This window comes from Balaenoptera physalus, assembly GCF_965194825.1.
Source record: "Balaenoptera physalus genome assembly, chromosome: 11".
Classification (NCBI taxonomy): Eukaryota; Metazoa; Chordata; class Mammalia; order Artiodactyla; family Balaenopteridae; genus Balaenoptera; species Balaenoptera physalus.
Genome location: NC_138896.1, coordinates 38,674,196 through 38,696,865, shown reverse-complemented (window position 1 = coordinate 38,696,865; position 22,670 = coordinate 38,674,196). Strand labels below are relative to the sequence as shown.

The 22,670-nt window shown below is 47.3% G+C and overlaps 1 protein-coding gene across 9 annotated transcripts in view; it reads left to right on the top strand.

Moving 5' to 3' along the window:
• Window positions 1–22,670, top strand: part of PNPLA1 (patatin like domain 1, omega-hydroxyceramide transacylase) — a 64,161-nt gene that overhangs the window by 11,136 nt on the left and 30,355 nt on the right. For all 9 annotated transcript variants that reach the window (XR_014250724.1, XR_014250725.1, XM_082412605.1 and 6 more), the window contains exons 2-5: window positions 17,388–17,620; window positions 19,148–19,213; window positions 20,159–20,368; window positions 21,245–21,305. Coding sequence is in view for 7 of the 9 variants with exons in the window: in XM_082412605.1 (XP_082268731.1) it covers window positions 17,388–17,620; window positions 19,148–19,213; window positions 20,159–20,368; window positions 21,245–21,305 (570 nt within the window). In the remaining 2 variants the exon portion in view is untranslated. The remainder of the gene's footprint in view (window positions 1–17,387; window positions 17,621–19,147; window positions 19,214–20,158; window positions 20,369–21,244; window positions 21,306–22,670) is intronic.

Here is a 22,670-nt window from a genome sequence, read left to right as displayed (position 1 = left end):
TAACCCTCTTTTTCCCCCATGTGAAAAGCTCTATTAGAATTTTGATTAAGATTATATCTTCCCGTTTATAATATAGTCTATCTATCTCTCTATTTCTTCTGGCCTTTTATTTTTTTTTTGCCCTTCAATAAAGATTTTGTGTGTCTTTTCTTAGATTTATTAGTTTTTGTTGCTATGGGGAATGGGATTTTTTTTTTTTTTTTTGGCTGCGTTGGGTCTTCGTTGCTGCGTGCGGGCTTTCTCTAGTAGCGGCGAGCGGGGGCTTCTCTTCATTGCGGTGGCTCCTCTTGTTGTGGAGCATGGGCTCTAGGTGTGCGGGCTTCAGTAGTTGTGGCACGTGGGCTCAGTAGTTGTGGCGCATGGCCCTTAGTTGCTCCACGGCATGTGGGATCTTCCCAGACCAGGGATCGAACCCTTGTCCCCTGCATTGGCAGGAGGTTTCTTAACCATTGCGCCACCAGGGAAGTCCCGGGATCTTTTTTTCTATGGCGTTTTCTAATTTAATTGACTATTGTTGATATAAAGGGATGTTGGTGGTTTTTGCTAAATGATATTGTTTTGAGCAACCTCATGAACATTCTTAATAGTTCTAAAAGTTTCTTGGTAGATTATCTCATACTTTATGTGTAAAGAATCATACTATCTGCATATAACTAGAGGTTGTCTCTTTAAAAAAAAAAAATTCTTGGGCTTCCCTCGTGGTGCCATGGTTAAGAATCCGCCTGCCAATGCAGGGGGCACGGGTTTGAGCCCTGGTCCGGGAAGATCCCACATTCCGCAGAGCAAATAAGCCCGTGCGCCACAACTACTGAGCCTTCATGCCACAGCTACTGAAGCCTGCACGCCTAGAGCCCATGCTCCACAATAAGAGAAGCCACCGCAATGAGAAGCCCACGCACCGCAACGAAGAGTAGCCCTTGCTCACTGCAACTAGAGAAAGCCCGAGCGCAGCAACGAAGACCCAACACAGACAAAAATAAATTAATAAAATTAATAAATTAAAAAAAAATTCTTCAACATGTGGCCCCCAGGCCTCTCTCCTCCAGGCCATGCCCCCTCTTCTTGTTCCCAGTCTGGGCTTTTCTGTCCTCAGATTGTGTTTTGTTCTGTGGAAGCTTAGGCAGCAGTGGGTCCATCTTCTGGCCATGTGTGCCTAGTTCTGTGATAGGGCCAATTTGGGGGCATGTGAAAATGTTTATAAAGCACTTAACCCAGTGCCTGGTTTTCATTAAAGATGCATTAGAGAATGAATGTTTGTTCACTCATTTATTCAGCTGAGGAGAGTTGGTCTCCCTGACAACCAGCACGGAGATTCATGATTTCCAATCTGGCGCTAGGAACTTGCCTCAAAACTGCATTTGCATAACTTTGAAAAATAATTTTGTCTTATCAGAGAATGGACATTCGATGGACTTAAAACCCCACCCCCACTTAAGCTACTACTTGGCACCTTCCCCCCCTATAAAAACTTCATGGCAAGCCAATTATTCATTCATTCATTCATTCAACGAGTGTTTTTTGAGCATATACTGGGTCCTGCAGAGGATACAGAGATATAATACAAGATGAAACTCCACCCATGCCCTCAAAGAGCTTACAGTCTACTCAAACCCCAAGGTAGTAACCAAGTCGTTACAATACAAAAAGTTCCAACTGAATGTTAGAAAATTAAAAGGCAGAGGAGTGCAGGGGGAGGGAGCAGACAGCTCCCATCGTGGAAGGCCTCATGGAAGTGACATTTGAGCTAGTGCTTGAAAGGTGAGTAGAAACTTGACAGGTAGAGACAGTTTGGACAGGAGCCTTAGCTTCTAGCCAGGATGCTGCATAACGACAGGACAAAGTCACGTGGTGGGGAAATGTGATGTCTCCAGGGAGTGGTGAAGAGTGCAGGTCCCCTGGTGTCAGGGGTTGATGCAAAAGTTTCAGAAAGGCAGCTTTTGACTCAGCAAGGGTTGTCCAAGGTGGGAAAGGGCTATTTTGGAAGCAGGGGAGCACCTGCCCTCCGAGAGGCCCACGGAGAGGCTGGGAAGCACCTGATTGCTACTGGTGAGTCTCCTTCATTTAGCTCGGTGACTGACAGGACCTGTCAACCTGAGGTCTCCAGCCTCCCAGACTGAAACCTACAGTGAGAAGTATTTTTTGTATTGAGACCCAGGGTGAACATAAAGCTAAAAGAGAAGTTTCATGATAGAAACTTTACCGTACTCTATGCTACAATTTTGATATTTTCTTCTAGTCGTTAAAGAATTCTTCACTTAGTCAATGGTTCTCAATCTTGCACATCTGAATCACCTGGGAGCTTTTAAAACGTCCACTGCCCAAGCTTCTCCCCCAAACGAATTAAATCAGGATCTCTGGGGATGGAACCCGGCACCAGTGTTTATTCAACGCCCAGGTGATCCTGGTGTGCAGCCACAGTTAAGCCCCAGTGCCCTTTGCAAAACTAAGAGGTACTACCTCCCTGAGACGCCAGGACTGTATGACCAGGCGGTGGAAACGGGTCAGGCATTGCTTATGGAAACCTGTAAAATGCCCACCACAGTCCTGGACTAGTGAAAATTCCGTATCTGATTATTAGTGGGATATGTATTTTTCCAGGATAGAGAGAAACAGTTTTCCTACAGTGGCTTTAGACTGGACTAGATTCTGTGAATTCCTCTGGCTGGGTCACAAATGAGGAACACGGACCTTGGTTCAGGGGCTGGTCCATCCCTTGCCCTTAGCCCAAGCCCACATCCAGTCTGCTTTTCTGAGAAGCCTGTGGAGACCCATGGCTCAGAGATTCTACTGGCTGTTTTTCTTTTTCTATGGCTTTTAGTATATTCACAAAGTTGTGCACCCAACATCACAATCAGTTATACAACATTTTAATTATCCCCCCGAAGAAACCCCTTACCCCTTAGCTGTTAACATTCAATACCGCCATTCAAGTGTCTGACAGCCACTAATCTACTTTCTGTCTCTATAGATTTGCCTATTCTGGACATTTAATATACATGGAATCATACAATATTTGTCCTTTTGTGTCTGGCTTCTTTCACCTAGCATAATGTTTTCTAAACTCATCCATTGTAGCATGGGTCAGTACTTCACTCCTTTTTATTGTCGAATAATATTCCCTTGTGTGGATATAATACATTTTTAAAATCCATTCATCAGGGAATGTACATTTGGGTTGTTTTTACTTTGGGCTATTATAAATAATGTCATTATGAACATTCATGTACATTTTAAAAACTTTAGATAACTTTTTTTTTTTTTTGGCCATACCACACAGCCTGCGAGATATTAGTTCCCCAACCAGGGATTGAATCCATGCCCCCTACAGTGGAAGCGCAGAGACCTAACCACTGGACCACCAGGGAAGTCCTTAAATAACTTTTGAAAACAGAAAAATTTCAAACATCTTGGAGAGAATAATATAATGAATCCTCAAGAACCCATCATCTAACTTCAACTATTATCAACACTTACCAACTGGGTTTCATCTGTATACTCCTAACCCTGCTTCGTTTTGTTTTTTTATATTATTTTGAAATAATTTAAAATCTGCATAGAAGTTGCATGTAACCTCACTAGGCTTTGTTTTCTTGCGGGAACATTTCGCAACATGTATCTCTGCAGGTAAGCACTGTGAGCCTGAGGAGAAGCCCAGGGGAGTGAGGCTGGTTGGTCTCACGGCACAGAATGGTGCTGGGAAGTACCAGCCTCAGTGGCTGTTCCCCTGCTGGGTGCGGGTAGGACAGGGGACTGAGCTGACTTTTAGCTGAGCTCATCAGGTGACTTTGTTTTGGCCTCTAAAATTAACTGTTTTCCAATACTTCTTACGCTGCCTGCTCAAAAAAGCCAACCCACCAAACACCCAAACTGCTAAATAAAGTATTAAAAGGGTGGGCCTGATGATTAGGGCTGGGATTGAGAGCTCTTCACCTCCACGATAGTCTCAGGGTGTGTCATATCTCTGTGCCTTTGCTCACGCTGTTCCCTCTCCCTGGGATGCCATCCCCTTTCTTCTCCCCCTGTGTTGCATCTCCCCATCCTCCAAGGCCCACCGCAGATGTCACCTCCTCTGAGAGTCTCTCGTCATTCCCGTCAGGCACTAAGTCCTTGGTGCTCCCACAGCTCGCTCTCGGAGAGCACTTGACTCAGAGACCAGAATCCCCCTGGGAAAGAGCACTTGCCTAGGAAGCAGGCTCTCTGGATTCTGAGAACAGAAGTGTCTACAGTCAGACTGTGAGCCTAGCTTGCCACACACATTATTTTCACGTGGTCTTTCAGAGTAGGGTTTAGTAAACAGGGAGGTGGTCTTCAAACCAAAGTTGGTCTGACCCCAACGTCCAAACTGTCCACCTTCCCTTTCCTCTTGCCCCAGGAATCCATTCAGCAGTGAGTGGCCTTGGACAGGCCACCCTGAGCCTCAGCTCAGCTACTGAGCAGTGGGTGGGAATAATGCCTGCTGAGCCCTCCCCACAGCTGGCTCTGGGATCAGCAGTGGGGTCGGCAGTGGTCCCTGGGAATAAGCTTTGCAAACTCGGATTGATACTGCAGTTGCACTGGTTGGGATAACGGTGACTCAACAAGACCCAAGAGTATTGCTCGCTCACGTGGCCTTTGCGCTCCAGCCCTCCAAGCCTGGTGTGGTGGCTCCACAGAATTAGGACCCAGGTTCCTTCCGTCATGTTGCTCACAGTCCAAGAGGGCTCCCCACCATGTCTGCATCCCAGCTAGTTGGGGAAGGAAAGGGGGGCACACTTCTTCCCTCTAAGGGCAGACCTTGAAGGTGACACACATCATGTCACCTCACATCCTATGGATCAGAACTTAGTTACATGACCACACCTGACTGCAAGGGAGGCTGGGAAATGTAGACTTTATTGTGGGAGGCCATGTGTCCAGCTAAAAATTGGAGGTTCAACTGCTAAGGAAGAAGGGGAGAATAGATACTGGGGACAATTAGCAGTCGTTGTCACAATCGCTGTAATTGGATATATGATGATGATGGAAAAACTCTGTCCCTGCCTGGGACCCAGACCTTGACTCCATAACCACCCACAGGTCAAGTCCTGTGTGTTGGCTGGGAAGGGGCTCAGCTCTGAACCATCAGCAGACTGCCTTCCTGGCGGCTGGCATGTGAGTGCTCCAGTCTTGCTAGAGGTCCTGGGCAGTGCCTCACGGCACCCGCTGTGTCCCCTACCTAGAATGACCTTCTGTTTTTCTCTCCAGAGATAACACCTCTTCCCGACATATCCTCCCAATTTACCCCACTGGATCTCTTTCCATGATCTCGAGTGTATCTATGGAATCTGTCCACCTACTCTAGCACTTGACAGTATCCTGTCTTAATTGTTTCAGACCCTGTGTCTCATCCCATCAACTAGATTGGTTGAGCAATCTGACATCTTACGGGTTCCATGGCTCCCACAAACTGCTGGTCCAACAAGAACTGCCTGATAGACTCCTGACAATTGCTGGCCGTTGGGAAGTGTGACACTGAATGTGTCTTTGCAGTTTTTACTTTGTGGTTTACCTGATATGACGTATAATACTAGAATGTCATAGAAGGAAGGTCAGCGAGTCCAACTCCTCCACTTTATGGATGATTGTATTTAGACTTTGGAAGAGGAAGTGACTGGTTGGAAGTGGACCTCACTTAGGCCAGTGGTTTCCAAACTGTGTTCTGAGGAACCTCAGGGTTCTATGGGGGCCAAGGTGGGGTTAGGAAGGGTGGAGCAGGGGAGCAGGGAGAGGACACACATTGAAGCCCTGGGCCCTTACCCCAGCTTCAATGAGTACAACCCTGCTATTGTCCACTCTTTATAAAATTTCTCTTAAAGAAAGTGTTCCAATGATTTTTTTTTTCTGTGCCTCTCCTGATCTCCAATGATTTTTTTTTTCTTTTTAAGTTTGAAAGCCACTGTTTGAGTCTAATCTACTTAGTGTGAAGACAGAGAAGTTGAGGACCGGATTCCGGCTGAATTTACAATGATCAAATAGACCATTTGTCCAGTCACTCATTCTAGGTCCTAGGGATCTAGCACCGAACAAAACACTCTGCCCTCATGAAGCTGACATGCTCTTTGTGAAATCAAGCCATAAATAACTAAACATCCAGAAAAATATCAGCATGCATGCTCAAAGAAGAAAATAAAGCAGGTGAAGGGTGTGATGAATGATCAAAGGGTAAAGTTTCAGGTGGGCTGGGTGGGGAGGCCCACTCTGAGGCGGAAGGAAGGGTGGGAGAGCCATGCACTCTGAGAGGGGAGTGTTCCAGGCTGAGATCAGCAGGTGCAACAGCCCTGCACACAGATGTGCTTGCATTCTCAGAAGGAAGACAAGCTGTCTTTCTGGACAGGAAGTGAGTTCCAAAAGGACCTTGCAAAGGAGCTGAGCGGGCCAGAGGACTAGTGGGGATCCCCACCCCACAAATGTGGGCACAGCAGGACCCGGCACAACTCCTCCCGTGGAGGCAGGGGATACTACAGGTGTTTTGGTCTGCCTCCCATGCCTGGTCCAGTGCTGCCTTGGGCAGCTCCTGCCACCCCTCCTGAGGCCCCGGAGCCAAGTGTGGCTGAAGTTATTGTCATTGGCAGGTGGCTCAGGTGTGTTCTGGGTAGTGGACCCACTGGGGCCTCAGGGGCGGATGCTGGGAGGATGACACTGCCTCTGTGAGAAGCTTGACTTTGGTGACTTCTTTCCTCAGTCACCCGTGTGCCTGTCTTTGTCACTCAGTTGAGGGACAAGACACCCCAGGGTTGATGGAGAACTCATATCCCAGGAACAAGGGGGACTGGGCTGGTGTTCCAGCTCTGCCACTAATCACTGTGGGTCCTCCGCCCACCGGTGACCTGCCTCCCCCTCAGTTTTCCCATCTGTAACTTGGGAGTGGGGACACATCCCTTGGACGTTACGGTGAGGGACAAAAGAAGTCATGGATGTACCTGGCAAAGTGCCTAGCAAGTATTCATCACAAAATGTCTTTGATGAATGAATGTTGAATAAATGGATCAACAAGTGAAAAGAAAATGATCTTGAAATAGAAAAGCATAGGTAATGCAGCAGTTTTCAAACTTAACTGAAGAACATCCTAGAGAAGTCATTAAACTTATTAAAACAGACTACTGGACTCCAACCTGGTCTGGTTAATATTTTTTAATACTTTAATTGTGAGCTCATCTGCACAAGGACTTGGTTTTTCTATGGGAATTCTGTGTGGCTTGGGCGGTGGAAGGACTGTCTGAGCTGGTTTGCTTTGGCCCTGGCCAGGTACCCAGGGTTATCAGCAACTCAGGACCAATTTTGATGGTAATCACCCTGCAGGTTGTGTCAGTTCAAGCTCTAAACCACAGGTGATACAGGCTTGGGGCTTTGCGTTTTTATGGGAGACTTTGTGTTGTTTCACCCAGAGCCCTGCTCAGAGACAAGCCATTGGCACGTTTCATTGGCCCAGCAGCTGTTGGAGGGTCCCGGCTTTAAGCAGCGTCTCAGTTCAACTGCCCCTCACACAGCCCAGAATGACAGGCCCTGTGGCTGCCAGTTTCTGGTCTAATAATCACAGCATCAGCTTTCTCTCTCATGACACTGGCTTTCAGTTCCTTCTTTTCTGCTCTTTCTTGTGAAGTCAACCATGTCACATGATTTTATTTTATATCATGCTCTTTGTTCTGGTTGTTGTTGTTGATGATGATGATGATGATGATGATGATGATATTGTTCCTAAAGCTGGAGAGGTTCCTTTTTAGCTTAGCACTCTATTACTGGAGCTAGAAGTCTCTCCAAAGTTCTTTAAGACATGAGTAGAACCACCAGTTTTTCCTGTTGCAGGCGTGTGTGTGTGTGTGTGTGTGTGTGTGTGTGTGTGTGTGTGTGTTGCCCAGACATAACCTGAAGTTCAGCCCAGGCTGCTAGGTGCACTTTCAGAATCAAAATGTCCTCATCAAAAACCATTCCCGGAGTTCTTTATCTGCCTGAGATGACAGCGTTTTCTGTAGAATGAACTCTGCTCTGATTCACATCTTAGTGTCACACTAATAATACTATTTATCAGGCACTTGGAATGTGCCAGGTACTACGCCCAAAGCTTTGCATGAATCATTTACTTTTATCTTCTCACAATCCTATCAATTAGATACTATATTTATACCTATTTTACAAAGTGGGAAACAGGCGTTCAGAGAGATTAGCTAACACAATGAGCCAAGACTGGAATCTTTCTTCATTTCTACATTTCTATATCCTCTCTAATCATGATTTCAGAATTGCTTTGCAAGCAACACCCCAGCTTTCCTACCAGACTCCATGGGCCAAGCAATCATTTGCACATTGGTTAAGAAAGTGAGATCAAATGACATGATGTATGCAAAAAAAAAAAAGTTTTTGTAAAATGTACAGAAATGACATTGCTGGGTGGTCGTGGCTGTACCTCCTACAACTGTGATGGAATCAGTATCTTTCAGTTCACTGAAAGTAACTTGTGTTTTACATGTTTAACCTCTCAAACCAAATGGATAAAAATTTATTTTACCCAAACGATTCCTTGGACTCAGGTAGAAGACAACTGAATGGAAAATCGAATGATACTCTGAATGTGTTGGTTACACATTAGAAACATCTAACTATTTGGAAAGCCAGTCATGCAGGTGACCTATGTTGATTCATTCCTCTTAAATCAGCAGGTGTTAACTGAGCCCCTGCCGAGTGTCTGACAGCCTTGGTCGATCTATGGGTTTCTTTCACTTTTTTTTTTTTTTGGCCACACGGCATGTGGGATCCTAGTTCCCCAACCAGGGATCGAACCTGTGCCCCGTGCAGTGGAAGCACCGAGTCCTAACCACTGGACTGCCAGGGAATTCCCTGTTTTTCCTTTCTTTCTTTCTTTCTTTTTCTTACTTTAATAATAATTAACTTGTTATTCTGGAATAATGATGGATTAACAGAAAAGTTGCTGAGATAATACAGATAGCTCCATACATCCTTCACCCAGTTTCCCCTAATGTTACCATCTTATATAACCACAGTACATTTGCCAACCCTCAGACATTAATATTGGTACATTAGTATTAACTATAGGTTTCACCAATTTTTCTACTGATGTCCTTTTTCTGTCCCAGGACCCAATCCAGCATCCCACACTACATTTGGTGGATCCATTTTTAGTCCAGCTCACTTAGAGAGTATTAAAATAGCGATGTTTTCTTTGCTTCTCTTTGGGATCAAATTCTAATTCCATTTCTAATTCTACAGGGAAAAGAAGCAGACAAATGATAAACAAATCTCCAGGCTGGTTTGACTCTCATTTGAATTAGGGGTTGACTCATCAATCCTGAGGGTAACTCACCTCTGTCCTCCTGAGATCAACACGTAAAGAAAAAGCTCCTCTTCAGCCCCAGCTCAGGGTCTCGTGTCCATTTATGGAGGGGCAAGAGTTAGGACCAGGCTTGACAGAGCAAACTGCTCGGTCAAGCCCCAAGTCCGGCTGAGTCACTGAAGAATTCCACCTTCCTGACCACCAGTTGGGAAGAGTCCCAGCAGTCCAATAGAGAAGATACTCTTTGATCTCCTCCTTCAGTTCATTCATTCTTTACCATTCATTATTAATTTATTCAGCAAACATTTATTAAGTCCCTACAGTATGCCAGGTACTGAATTAAGTGCTGGGGGTATAACAGGAGCAAAACAGAAATATGGAACATTAAATAGTTCTTTAATTTATTCTTGAATACCTACTAAGTGTTCAACACAGAGCTAGGTTTGGCCACCCCTCGAGGCATCTTAGTTCCCCGACCAGGGATCGAACCCGTTCCCCCTGCAGTGGCAACAAGGAGTCTTAACCACTGGACTGCCAGGAAAGTCCCAGGAGAAGGGTGTTCTTGATACAGGTCCTGTCCTCAAGGAATGCGCTAGCCAGAGAGACAGGACAGACCACTGAAGGCAGCCTGAGATAAATGGTGCAGACGGTACGGGGAAAGAGAGAGCTAACAGCGAGGGTGATCAGGGAAGGCTTTAAGGAGAAAGCCCAGATCTTAAGCTGGGCTTTATGGTGAAGTCTGCATAGATAGGAAAAAATAAATAAGTAAATAGAAGTTGTGTAGCAGGAAGAAAAGCAGGATTGTGCACTTTGTGTTTACCGGTGAGAGAAGAGATTGGCCTGGCTTGAGAAGGGTCTCTGGGTGTGCGGACAGAGGAGCGTATGTTTGAAGATGTGATTTGAGTTCTGTTGCTCTAAAGAGAGTCTTCCTGTCTCCCAGGGACATCTGAGCCCTTAGGAGATGTGCCTAAACTAAATCCTGGAAAGGCAGATCCCAAGAGCCTTTGTAGAGCCACCCCGCTCCCCCTACCTCACCGTGGGAACTGGAGGCTCTGGAGTTGAAGGGCGTGTCCCTGGTGGAGGCAGTGAGCTGTGGTGGAAAGAACACTGTCTTTGGGGCCCTCAGGAGTTGGAGGCCTAGCTCTGCTGTTTTCCAGTGTGTGACCATAGCCAATCTACTGGCTGAGCTTCTGTTTCCTCATCTGTAAAGAGGAGATAGCCACAGTACCTACCTCAAAGGGGTGTCATGAAGATGACATGAAACTATGAGGCCTCAGAACCTGGCACAGCACCTGGCACCAAGGAGATACCAAAGAGTGGTAGTCAGTAAGAGCAGTAAACAGCTGGTGGAATCGAAACCTGTGGTTCCATGAGAACTTCAAGACTCATGTAATGTTGACGGAGGTCTATGTAGGTAGGTAGGTAGGTAACAGACCCCACCAACTGAAGTCTTGGACAGCTGGGGCAGTGAATACTGCCAGTCAGCAGAAATGAACTTCAACTATCAGTGGTTCTGAAAGAGGGAGGCATGGGCATTCCTCTGTCGTGGTCCCCTAATTTGGGCAAATCTCAAATGAGGAGGTGCTCTGAGATGGTCTTTTCTCTTTATAGCAGAGGCTCACCTGGAGGTCCCCTGACCACATACACACAAACACACACACACATATACACTAAGACTGTAGAGTGACTAGTTCACAACATTTGCATTATCCCAGTGTCCCCTCAGTAGTTCAGGGAGAGTCTGTAGGGTAGGATAGGCTACAGCCTGGAGGGGCGCAGTATTGGTTTCTACCTTGGAGCAGAATCCCGAATGGACTTCTGGGTCCACCAAAGAAAACAGAGAGAGAAGAGCAGGGGCAATGGCCCTGAGAACTTTGTGAGGTTCCAGAGAACTTTCTAGATACATTCTCTCTGCCTGTTTCATCTCAAGGTAATCAGTAGATCCTTCAGTGCAAAGTTGTGGAGATTGTGTCCAGATTCTGGGGGAGAGGCACACGGGGGCTGAGTGAGGCCCCAGGCCCTGAGAAAAAGCTCCGAGGGCACCTTGACAGGAATCCAGGTGAGGAACCAGTGGCAGGCACTGCTGTTTCCATGGCAACCTGATGTAAGATGATTTGAACTTTTTACACCAATTTTTTGGTAAACTCTTATGGTTAGAAAAAGGTCTCTGTGGAATATTGTTATTATCCATAAGAAGTATTGTTTTTGTTTATTGTTTTTTGTTTTACTAAGTGCTTACAAAGTCAGAGTTGTTTTGCTTTTGGCTAAAGCCAATAATGCATTCAGAACAGAGAAGGAAAATGTGAGTTTTGTCATATATTCTAGTTCCAGTTTCTGCTAACATAGACAGCATGACCTAGGGTATATCCAGCCTTTATTCGTTTCTCCATTTAGCCAGCTAGCCAGCCATCCAGCCACCCATTCAGCCATATTTATTGAGCTCAACCTTTATCCTGAGCTGGGTTTCTTACCTGTAAAATGAGAGAATTAGTCTGGTTTAGTATTTTTGACCTAGGCTCCTAGATCCTTAGGAGTTTCAGGGCTGCGCTTTCAGGGCCTGCTTTCCTAGGGTTGGCTGGGGCGATTGGGCCCGAGACCCCACTTGCCTTCAACCCAGAACAGCCCTATTTTTAGTTGTTTTGTAATACGCATTAGGGTTTCATTTGAGATTTCTTTTGAACGGAGGCTCCTTGGCTGAAAAATCGCCGCCCCGGAGGGTCTCTATGGAACTTCCAGTGGTGCAGTGGTGACACTGCAGCTTCAAGCCAATTTTTTTTTCAATCAGTGCCCTTGCAGTGTAGGATTTAGAAATAAAATGGTGAATCAACCAGTTCCCCACCCGCCTCCCGCGCAGGGGCTCGCTGTCTCTGTGAGGATAAACTGAGATTACAAGTGTGAAAACCTGCTTGGGTAAACGACTGTTGTTAAGATAATACTAATAATAATTATCATAGTGGAGTCGGGCAGTCAAGATATACCCACAGGGAAATACAGCCTATAATTCAGCCTACAAGTAGGGATCAGGTAAAAGCAGTTGACTCCCAGGGTCTCCACACAGGGACTCGGAGAATTGCATGGCTTTCCTGGGAACGCGACTCTGCTCGCCGACGCCTCCACAGAGGCTGCTGAGCCCCCTGATTCCCCGGTGCCCACCGCTCCCGCAGGTGGGGGAGCAGGGCCGCAGTGAGAGGGGCCTCACGGTGATTGGCTGAACTGGAAGTTGTTGCTAGGCTACCAGTCCGAGGCAGACTGGGGCCTCTAATCCCATCCTCCACTGCAGATTCATCCCGCACAGCCAATTTAATTCGGGCACCCTGTGAACGAGATCCCCAGCAGTTTAAATTGTCAGCTGCCAAGTGCCCATCTTTCTAGGATTTAACACTTAGCAAGAGGCTACATGAGGGACGGAAAGAGAAGCCCTGTTTTTACACTCTGGGTCACCTTGAATAGCTTCTTCTCTCTCTGGGCTGCAGTGTCCTCCCTTGATTTCTGATTTCATTCATTTATTCATTATTCATGCATGCATCTATGTTTATTAAGTACCTGCCATGTTCCAGGCACTATATCAAGTGCTAGGGACAAAGGGATGAATGAGATGGAGACCATCCTTGCCCTCATGAAGGGGGAAACATTACGCACTGAAGCATGCAAGTGAGATAAACACATATCTATTTCCTTCCTTCCTCGTCAATTTTACTAAGCCCCCCTTTTCCCCTACTAAATCTGTAGGGTCCCCCAAGTTGACAGGGTAAGGAGTGCTGCCGCCAACCATGCCTAAACTACATTACACGTCACCCACACCCTTACCACTCCCTGAAACTGGGGTACATCCTCTCATCTCCACAGTGCTTTTACTTTGTTCTCTTGAACCCACAAGTGAGCCTCAGTGCACCTTGATAAAGATGTGGGGCGGAGCTCATTGTCCCCTGTTCAGATGAGAAAGCTGAAAGCCAGAAACATCAAGAAGCCCTATCCATGGTCACATGGAGAATTACTGGCATAACCAGTATTGAGCACTTACTATGTGCCGGCTCTTAAAAAACTATCTTCCTCATAACAACCCAGTAAGGTAAGTATTATTATTATTCCCATTCTATAGGTGGCAAAATCGAGGCTGGAAGAAGTTATTTGACTTGCCAGTGGTAACCCAGATAGTATGTGGCAAAGCTGGGATTTGAACCAAATCTCCCTGGCTCCAAAGCCTGAGCTTTTTCCAAGAAATGGGTCTGGTCACAGAAAAGAGACTCTGAGTGGCTGACACTGGAGTGGCTTCCACATGCCCTTCAAAACCTCCCAGTCCCAGGATCTTATTTAATTTCCTGCTGAAGTTCTTGGCACAATAGGCTCGTAAAACCTGGTGAACTGGCCGCATTTATCAATATAGTTAACTCTGTTATCTATCCATCTATCTGTGATGATCTTGCCTTCAAGTTTTTATTGGGTAATTAAGTCAAGTAACTCTTCCCTGTAAGCATCTCCATCGCTTGCTTTGTTGGGTTTTTATTTTCCTATGTTCATGTACTGAACAAACACGGAGCACCCACCAAGTGTTGTGGGAGGTTTAGTGGGTGTAGGTCAGTGGGGCCCATCCCTCCCCTTGAGGAGTTCCCAGCTTAGAGCAAAGTTTCTGAAGGGTCTTCCATGGGCAAAGTGCAGAGATAGGCCATGGAGAGAGGAGGACCACAAACACCTGCCCTCAGAGAATCTCCTGGGTTTGGGAGACAGACCTGCAATTAGATTATAGAAAGGTGTGAAAGGAGGTGGGAGGGAGCAGAAGTGGATGTGGTAAGTGTGGGCTGGGGGTGGAAGCAGCCCGCCTTGAGTTCCCACAGTGCTGCTTTTAAATCCCAACTTGCTCTGGCCACTGTGGGACACTGTGTCTCAGAGCCCAGCAGCCTGCAGCTTGGAAGGAGGCCTTTAAATGGGAGAAGGTGCTGGAAAGAACAGAGATGTATAAAGAAACAAGCTAAATTTATCTTTCCTCGTAGACCCCCAGCAATTGCTATGCTTAACACCTGACTTTCTATCAACAGAGACTTGTTTAACCAGAAGGTTAGTTGTTTTTCTCTGAGAAAGAGACAGAGAGAGAGGGGAAGAGAGAGAGAGAGAAAGAGATAGAGACTGAAGACAGACATGCACAGAGAGACACCTGAGGAGAAGCAAGGAGAGACAAAGGTAAAGGCATCCTTTGGTACACAGCCCCGGTGAGCAGCAGGAAAGAATACTAAACTGGGCACCTGAGTGGGAGAAATCAGGCAATCTCCCGCCCGCTTCCTCCCTGGCTACCTTGCTAATTTCCAGATAGCACCATTTTTCAGATGTAAGTATATAGGAGATGTCTGTGTTATCTTGGCCACTGCTTTGTCGTTGTCACCCGCTACCACCCCTATATAGCTGAGAGTTGACTGTAAGTGGATAATATACAAAAGCAATGATTTAAATAAGTATTATAAGACTAAATATGCATGCCTTTGACCTAACATTCCCACCTCCAGGAATTTATCCTACAGAAAATAATTAAGGACACAGGCAAAGAATTCAGCAAGAGATTATTCATTGCAGCGTTGTTTAGAAAAGCAAGGAAACTAACTAAATAGCCATCCCCTGTTGGGGACCTGCTCAATAAATAATGGTATAACCTTACAATAGGTGTCCATACTGCTTGTAAGTTGGGTTATAAATGGTTACTTATTGATGTGGAAAGACATGATTTATTAGGTGAAAAAAGCAAGTTACAAAATAGTGTATACAGTGTGACTCCATATAAGTATTCTTATAAGTAAGAATAAATATAAAATATATAGTCTAGGAAGACATAAACCGAATGTTAATCTCTGGGTGGATGGATTCTAAGACATTAAAATTTTTTTCTTTTTGCTTATCTGCATTAAAAAAAATTTTTTTTCCCACAATGAACATGTATTTCTTGTGCAATGAGAACAAATTTCCTTCCAGTGGTCCCAGCAAGCGCTTCCTGCTGGGAGTCCAGGAGTGTACGGGCAAGCTGAATCAGGTGCTCCTGGATCTGAGGCATTGTGGGAAAGGCCACCAACCCTTGTGAGGCCACTTCAAGCTGCTCATTAAGAATTTCCAAAACAGCGAGTCCCCACCCTGTTTCCACTCCCCATCCTGACTGGTCTTGCGGGCCACTCAATGACCCAACACCTTGGTATCAAAATGCTCAGTTGCTTCATAACCGACTGGTGGGTTGGCTGCCGCCCTCCCTTGAGGCAAAACAGTTTGTACAAGTTGGTACTTGGTAAAGCTAACCTTGCTAAAACTGCGGGGCCTTCCCAGCTAGCCAGGAGCACCCTCCCCTGTAAGGGAGTGATGGCTAAGGCGCTGTGTTGAGCAGGTCAGCCCCTGCTACACAGAGGCAGCTGTGATTCTGAATGTTGGAGAGAAAAAGCCGTCACCATGGCAACCCAGGCTCGCTCAGCCTCTGGGATCAGTCCAACACTCAGGGAAAGAAGGTGGAGTCTGGAGTCAGAACAAATACTGCCTGGCTGTCTGACCTCGGGTAGGACACTTAGCTTTTCTCTGCCTCAGCTTCTACACCTATAAAATGATACGAAAGTTCCTTATCTTACTCGCTCCCCGGATTAATGAGGAATAATCTGTGAATGGTAAAATGCAAGAGGAGTAGAGCATCCCTAGCTTTGGTTTGTCCCCAGATTGCTGTGTGTGACCTTGGGCAAATCACTTAAACATTCTGTGCTTCAGATGCTCTATTTGTAAACAGGAAAGTAACGTGCACTGTGATGGCTTCTCAGATTTATTGTCAGGTGCCCATGAGAATCCCAGAATCTCAGGTTTGGAAGGAATCTTAGCCCTTACCACGCATGCAGGAATCCCTTTGATAAGTTCTTTGACCGAGGTACTTGTCCTGCCTCTGCTTGGTTACCTCCAGTGGCAAAGAGTTCATGACCGCACAACTTCCCAGGTAGCTCTTGCTGCATGACACTAATTGTAAGAAAGTTCTTCTGTATATGATGTTTTACAATTAAATATTTGTTTAAAAAATTAGCAGTTCTTTTCAGAGCTATTTCTACTCCTGATGTTCCCAGTGGGTTTGCACAAGGTAGAAATTAGCAGCAATTGGCCAGGGGCAGGTACAGGCCCAGCTCTGAAAGCTTTTACCTTACTGTAGCAGAAGGAGTATGGGTTCCAGGGTCACACACTCTAGGTTAAAATCCCACTTTGTACACTTACTAGATGGTTGACCTTGGGCAACTTATATTAGCTCTCCGAACCTCAGTTTCCTGATCAGTAAATGGGGACAGAAACACCTACCTCACAGTATTGCTGTGATAGCACTTCTTATTAAGCTTACAACTCTAACTTCCCTGGTAGAATTCTGGGGATTGTGGGGGGCAGGTGGATTACACCTTCCTCTCCCAGCCCTTGGACAACGCAGCTGCCCTCCAAGCCCCATCTGGCACGTGTAGGCCCTTATGTGCCCAGGCTGTGCTCCTCTCAGAAGGAGACAGAAGGTTTATCTCGCCCTCCTGGGAACCCCTGCAGCACAGCTTTGGGTCTGTAATTTAGGGCCTTCTCCCTCTCAGGCCTGTACCAGGGGCCATAAAAGGAAGATGATGCAATGGCTTCAAGACCAAGTTCACCCCTCCCTGTGATTCCCCTGCCTCAAGGTCAGCAGCCCCACAGACTTCGCCAGCACTAAGCAAGCGTCCCAGGGTGTCACTTGGTGAAGGCTTTCAGCCATATTTAATGGGAATCTCATATGGGGCCAAAAGCCTCTAAGACTCGAAAGAATGCAGTCTGGTGGTGGACTTCAGGCATGGTGATAGGGAAAGCTATCTGGGGTAGAAAAGTGGTCCTCTGCCTCAATAGGAAGGAGTCAGGACGCCTGACTAGCTGTGGGCTCTCTGGAGCCAGTGACTTCGTTCCTCCATGCCTTGCTTCCCTTGTGTGCAGAATGACAGGTTGATGCCTGAGACCTTCCCTGCATCAGAATTATAGGTCTCCCCATTTGTTGGATGCAGGATGAGATGGCGAAATCGCCCTTGACCTCTTTTTGCCACGGGGGCCGCTGAGCTCCCGCTCCTCTCTGCTTCCTCCACAGATGAGTACCTCCGAGTCCTCAATGTGGGTGTGGCCGAGGTGAAGAAATCCTTCTTGGGGCCCTTGTCCCCATCCTGTAAGCTGGTGCAGATGATGAGGCAGTTTCTGTACCGGGTCCTGCCTGAGGACTCCTACAAGGTCGCCACGGGGAAGCTCCACGTGAGCCTCACCCGGTTCACGGATGGAGAGAGTGTTGTGGTTTCAGAATATACATCCAAGGAAGAGCTCATCGAGGCAAGGGGGCAGGACCTGGGTATAAGGGTGGGGCCAGGGAGTGGGGCGGGGCCAGGGATAAGGGTGGGGCCAGGGAGTGGGGGCGGAGCCCAGGGAGTTGGGGCAGGAAAGGAGAGGCTGGCCCTGCTTCTCTTGACGGGCCTCTGGGATGGTCCACTTGTCTGCCTCACTTCCTTCCTTCTACCTTCTGCCTCCCTAGTTTTTCCCTCCCTTCACCCTCCTGGCATCTATCTCTCTGTGTCAGGCACACCGTTAGACAAGATGGACCCAGAGACGCCAAAAACTAATCAGACTTGCTCACCATCCTACACTTCAGCACTCAGAGTCTGCCTCCTTTTGCCTCTGTCTTGCCCTCTGCTCTAATCCTGCAGCTTCTCAGAGGCCCGTTTGTATTACCAACAGAGGTCCCATGGCTCCTCTAGGGCCTGGACTTCAGTGTTTCCCCACTAAATTACTCCCAGTTTGTGGGAACAGCTTCCCTCTGCCCCCTCTCTTCCACTGGTCCTTGATAAAAAGGATTGTGTTATCACTAAATGGGTTAACACTTAGGAAAGGGGATTCTGACAGTGCACTGTTCTAAGCTCATTAATATACATTTTAGTTATGACTTACTATTGCTGGAGAGTGCTGTGGATATGTCCAGTTTTCTTTCAGGACAAGAGTTGAGCTGCATGACCCTCCACCCATATTTCCACTCCCCTCCCCTCCTCTGAATACAAGACCCTCGCCACCCATCCTCACATCCCCACACTGGCATGGCCTTGACCCTGGGGGTTGGGAATGAATAGGCAGGGACATGGATATCTCCTCCAGCTACCTCATGTCCCCTGGGTTTATTAGCACCCAGCTCTTCAAGACTTTTCTCTCCCCAGCCCTCTCCCACCACCTCCCACTCTTACCCATGCCAACCAGAGCAAATCACACAAAGCAGGCCTCTGTGTCTGCACCTGCCATGCCTCCTGCCTCGTGCCGGATGCCCTTCCCTCCTTCCCACCCCACTTCACCTGCTTGGTGAGACTCCAGTCACTCCTGCCAGGGAACTTTCCTTCATCACCTGCCAGCCTTGCAACCCCTGGGTTGGGTGCTTCTTCTTTGGGACCACGGTGCCCATGCTGACCTCCATCACGGCACCTGTCACCCCATGTACTGTCACCTACTTGCTTGCTCCCCCTCTGAGCATTCCCAAGGGTAGGCATCTCACCCTCCTTTGATTCCAGGCCCAGGCCAGACACATTAATGGTTTTTGAATCCCATCGGATTCATGGAAATTTGGTGCTAGAAGGAACCCTGGAGATAATCATTGAGGCCACTCTCTCCCTTTAAAACTGGGACATCCGGCCCAGCCTGACCAAGTAGGTTACCAAGGATCCAGCCAGGAGCTGAACCTGGGGCTCCACTTCCCAGGGCAGTGACTCCACCTTGGGTTTAAGGAGGGCCAGGCTGATGGTGGCCCAGATGCCCGCAGGTGATCCCTCCCCACCCAGCCCCCAGGCCTTGGGCATCTCAACCCTGTTCTCTCCCCCACAGGCCCTGTACTGCAGCTGCTTTGTCCCTGTGTACTGCGGCCTCATTCCTCCAACTTACCGTGGCGTGGTAAGTACCTCAGTGTGTGGGGGGGGGTGAGCTGGGATCCAGGGGTGCCTCAGGGCCCCTGTGACCCACATTTGGGAGGAGTGGTCTCAGAATTCAGTGGCAAGACCAAGAATTGAAAAGGTCCTTGTGGTTTCTTACTCAGAATTCCCAGCGTAGATAGATTTCTGGGGCTTTAAGAAGACCTTCTCCCCCTAAGTTGGGCTTCTCTCTGGACCCACCAACACATTACTGAACCCAGCAAGTCAAGGCTCCACAGGTTTGACAGATTTCCCCAGCAGGAAAATCCAGCAGGTCTGAGACTCTGTACCTCTAATCAACTTCAGCTGATGCCAGTGCTGCCGGCCCACGGACGACACTCTGAGTAGGAAGATTTAACCCATGCCCCCTCCTCATTTTATGTATAGAGAAAATGAGATCCAGAGATTAGGAATCAGCTAGTAGATGGACCCCCGTATTGCATGTCATTCATTTAATTCGCAGGCACCCAGAGAGTTAGAGCCTCAGTGTCTGTGATCCTTTGTTCACATCTGAGGAAACAGAAGCCCCAAGAGGGGAAGGGACTTGAGGGTAGACACAGGGTGGTCAGGGATGCTCTGGAGGGTGTTAAGGGTGTCTGACCTCAACAGAGGGAGGCAGCTTGGACCCAGGGCAGTCTGGAGGAGGGATATTTCACAACCTGCTCAGACCCACCACTTGTGCACCTTCTCAAAAGGCCCTGTGGATGAGCTCCTTTCCCCGGCCCTGCCCTCAGACACTGAGGGACTCCACGAGGGGTAATGTGACAGGGAAGCATTCACTCCTGCTTCATCCAGAGTAGGATGCCCCCGGACCTTGGTGTCAAACCTTCTCCCAAGGGACCCATTTCTTTGCTCTTCCTGAATGAGGGAGAGGACCTATGACCCGAGATGAGCATTTCTCACTCTGCCTCCCCCCTCCGCCCTGCAGCGGTACATCGACGGGGGCTTCTCGGGCATGCAGCCCTGCTCCTTCTGGACGGACTCCATCACCATCTCCACCTTCAGTGGTCAGCAGGACATCTGCCCACGGGACTGCCCCGCCATCTTCTGTGACTTCCGCATGTTCAACTGCTCTTTCCAGTTCTCCCTGGAGAACATCGCCAGGATGACCCATGCCCTGTTCCCCCCAGACCTGGTGGTAAGAGACAGGAGGGACCTGGGGGTGGGCAAGGAGAGCCGGAAAGGGTGATGGGGGCTGGAGTGGGATGGGGGAGCCAATGAGGCCCACTCAGTCCATCTCAAATGATCCCTTAAACTTCCTCCTAAAGCTGTATCCTGGCCTTGCTGCCAACTGGGTATGTGACCTTGAACAAGGGCCCTAAGTGCTCCCAGCCTCAATTTTCTCCCCTGTAAAATGAGATGATCTCAGAACCACTGATAGCAATGTTGGCTGAACTCTCCCATTTTGACATGCAATGTGGGTTCAGCAAACTATGGCCCAGGGGCCAAATCCAGCATATGACTTGTTTTTGTACAGCCTGTGAGCTAAGAATGGACTTTCTATTTTTAAAGCATCGTTTAAAAAATAAAAAAAAAAAACAAGAAGAAGTGACAGAGACTATATGTGGCCTACAAAGCCCCAAATATTTACTGTTTGGCCCTTTATAGAAAAGGCATTGTGGACAATATCTGGTGTAATCCTCCAGCATCCTCTGTGATAGATACTGTTATTATTCCCATTTTACAAGTGAAGAAACTGAGGCTGTGAGAGGTTACATTCACACAGCCACCCAGCCAATAAGTGGCAGCACTGGGATTTGAACCCAGTCTCCAAATGCTGCTCTTTATACTGTCCAAATGCACCTTCTCTGGTTCTACTATAAACATCACACCCTCTCCGGCCCAGGGAAAGCTGATGATCAGCTGTTCTTAGCAGGTAGTGAAGGATGGGCACATTTTGAAAAGCTCATCATATAAAGCTTAAGAGCAATGAAAGCAGCTGCTTTGGGAGAGGGGACTATGGGTCTCTCTGTTGCTACAGTCTTAGTTATTTTCCTGGTGCCCCACCTTGCAGATCCTGCACAATTATTACTACCGAGGGTATGAAGATGCCGTTTCGTACTTGAGGCGGCTGAGTAAGTACCGTGTGGCACCCCAAGGAAGAGGAGGAAGATGGGGCAAAGACAGGAAGTAGAAGGGCTGGAGAGAGGAGCATTTCCCCCCAGTTTGGGAACTGGAGGTGCTCTTCACCCAGGAGAGCTGGAAATGGGCACAGGGACCTGACAGCCTTCATTGTCCAGATGTTACTGTGGCCAGAAATTAGGACCACTGTGGAAAAGGGGCTTTAGGTTAACTGATGGGACGGTGTCTAGGGCTTTTGTACAAATGTATTTCTGAATTTAAAAACTATGCTTAGGAAATACATAGCTCATATCTCCCTGGAGCATTCCATTCTCATATCGTTACATTTTATTATCTTTCCAATGAAACAGTATTGTTAATGTAGAACTAGATGTGACTAGTTTATGTTTGTGTGAGACTTTTGAGTGACATTTTTTTTTTAATTAATTTATTTATATTTTTAAATTTTGGCTGTGTTGGGTCTTCGTTTCTGTGCGAGGGCTTTCTCCAGTTGTGGCAAGCAGGAGCCACTCTTCATCGCGGTGCGCGGGCCTTTCACTGTCGCGGCTTCTCTTGTTGCGGGGCACAGGCTCCAGACACGCAGGCTCAGTAGTTGTGGCTCACGGGCTTAGTTGCTCCGCGGCATGTGGGATCTTCCCAGACCAGGGCTCGAGCCTGTGTCCCCTGCATTGGCAGGCAGATTCTCAACCACTGCGCCACCAGGGAAGCCCTTGAGTGACATATTGATCAACAAATGAGAGAGAAGAGCCCTTGCCCTAGGTTGGTTTGGAAAGCATGGTCCCACCCCTGTGTATCCTCTGTGCGTTATCTGGGTGGAAGAAAGACTCCAATGGCATGCACTAAACACTCTAACTCCATGAAGACCATGCAAACATCTTTGTTAAAAGGAAAGAAAAAATGCTTTTCTATATTTAGAATTAATTCCATAGAGCATATTTCCAGAAAAAAGGGATTTCTGGATCAAAGGGTGTTTACCTAATGTTATATCATAAATTTTTTTCCATGTTGCCGTATGGTCTTTGTAACTGGCTTCTTGGCACCTGTATAATATTCCATCACAGTTGTACAGAATACTTTGATCATTCTTTGAGTTTCCAAATGTTCACTGTTATAGACAATGCTGTGGTGAACTTTTTGTGTATGTAGTTTAAAAAATATATTTAAGGAGTGAGATTAAGGGGTTGAATGAGGTTTTTCTCGTAAGATATGCGCACTTTTTTTCTTCAAAATTGCTTCCTGCTGGGACTTCCCTGGCAGTCCAGCAATTAAGACTCTGTGCTTCCACTGCAGGGGGTGCAGGTTCAATCCCTGTTGAGGAAATAAGATCCTGCATGCCGCGTGGTGCAGCCAAAAAATTG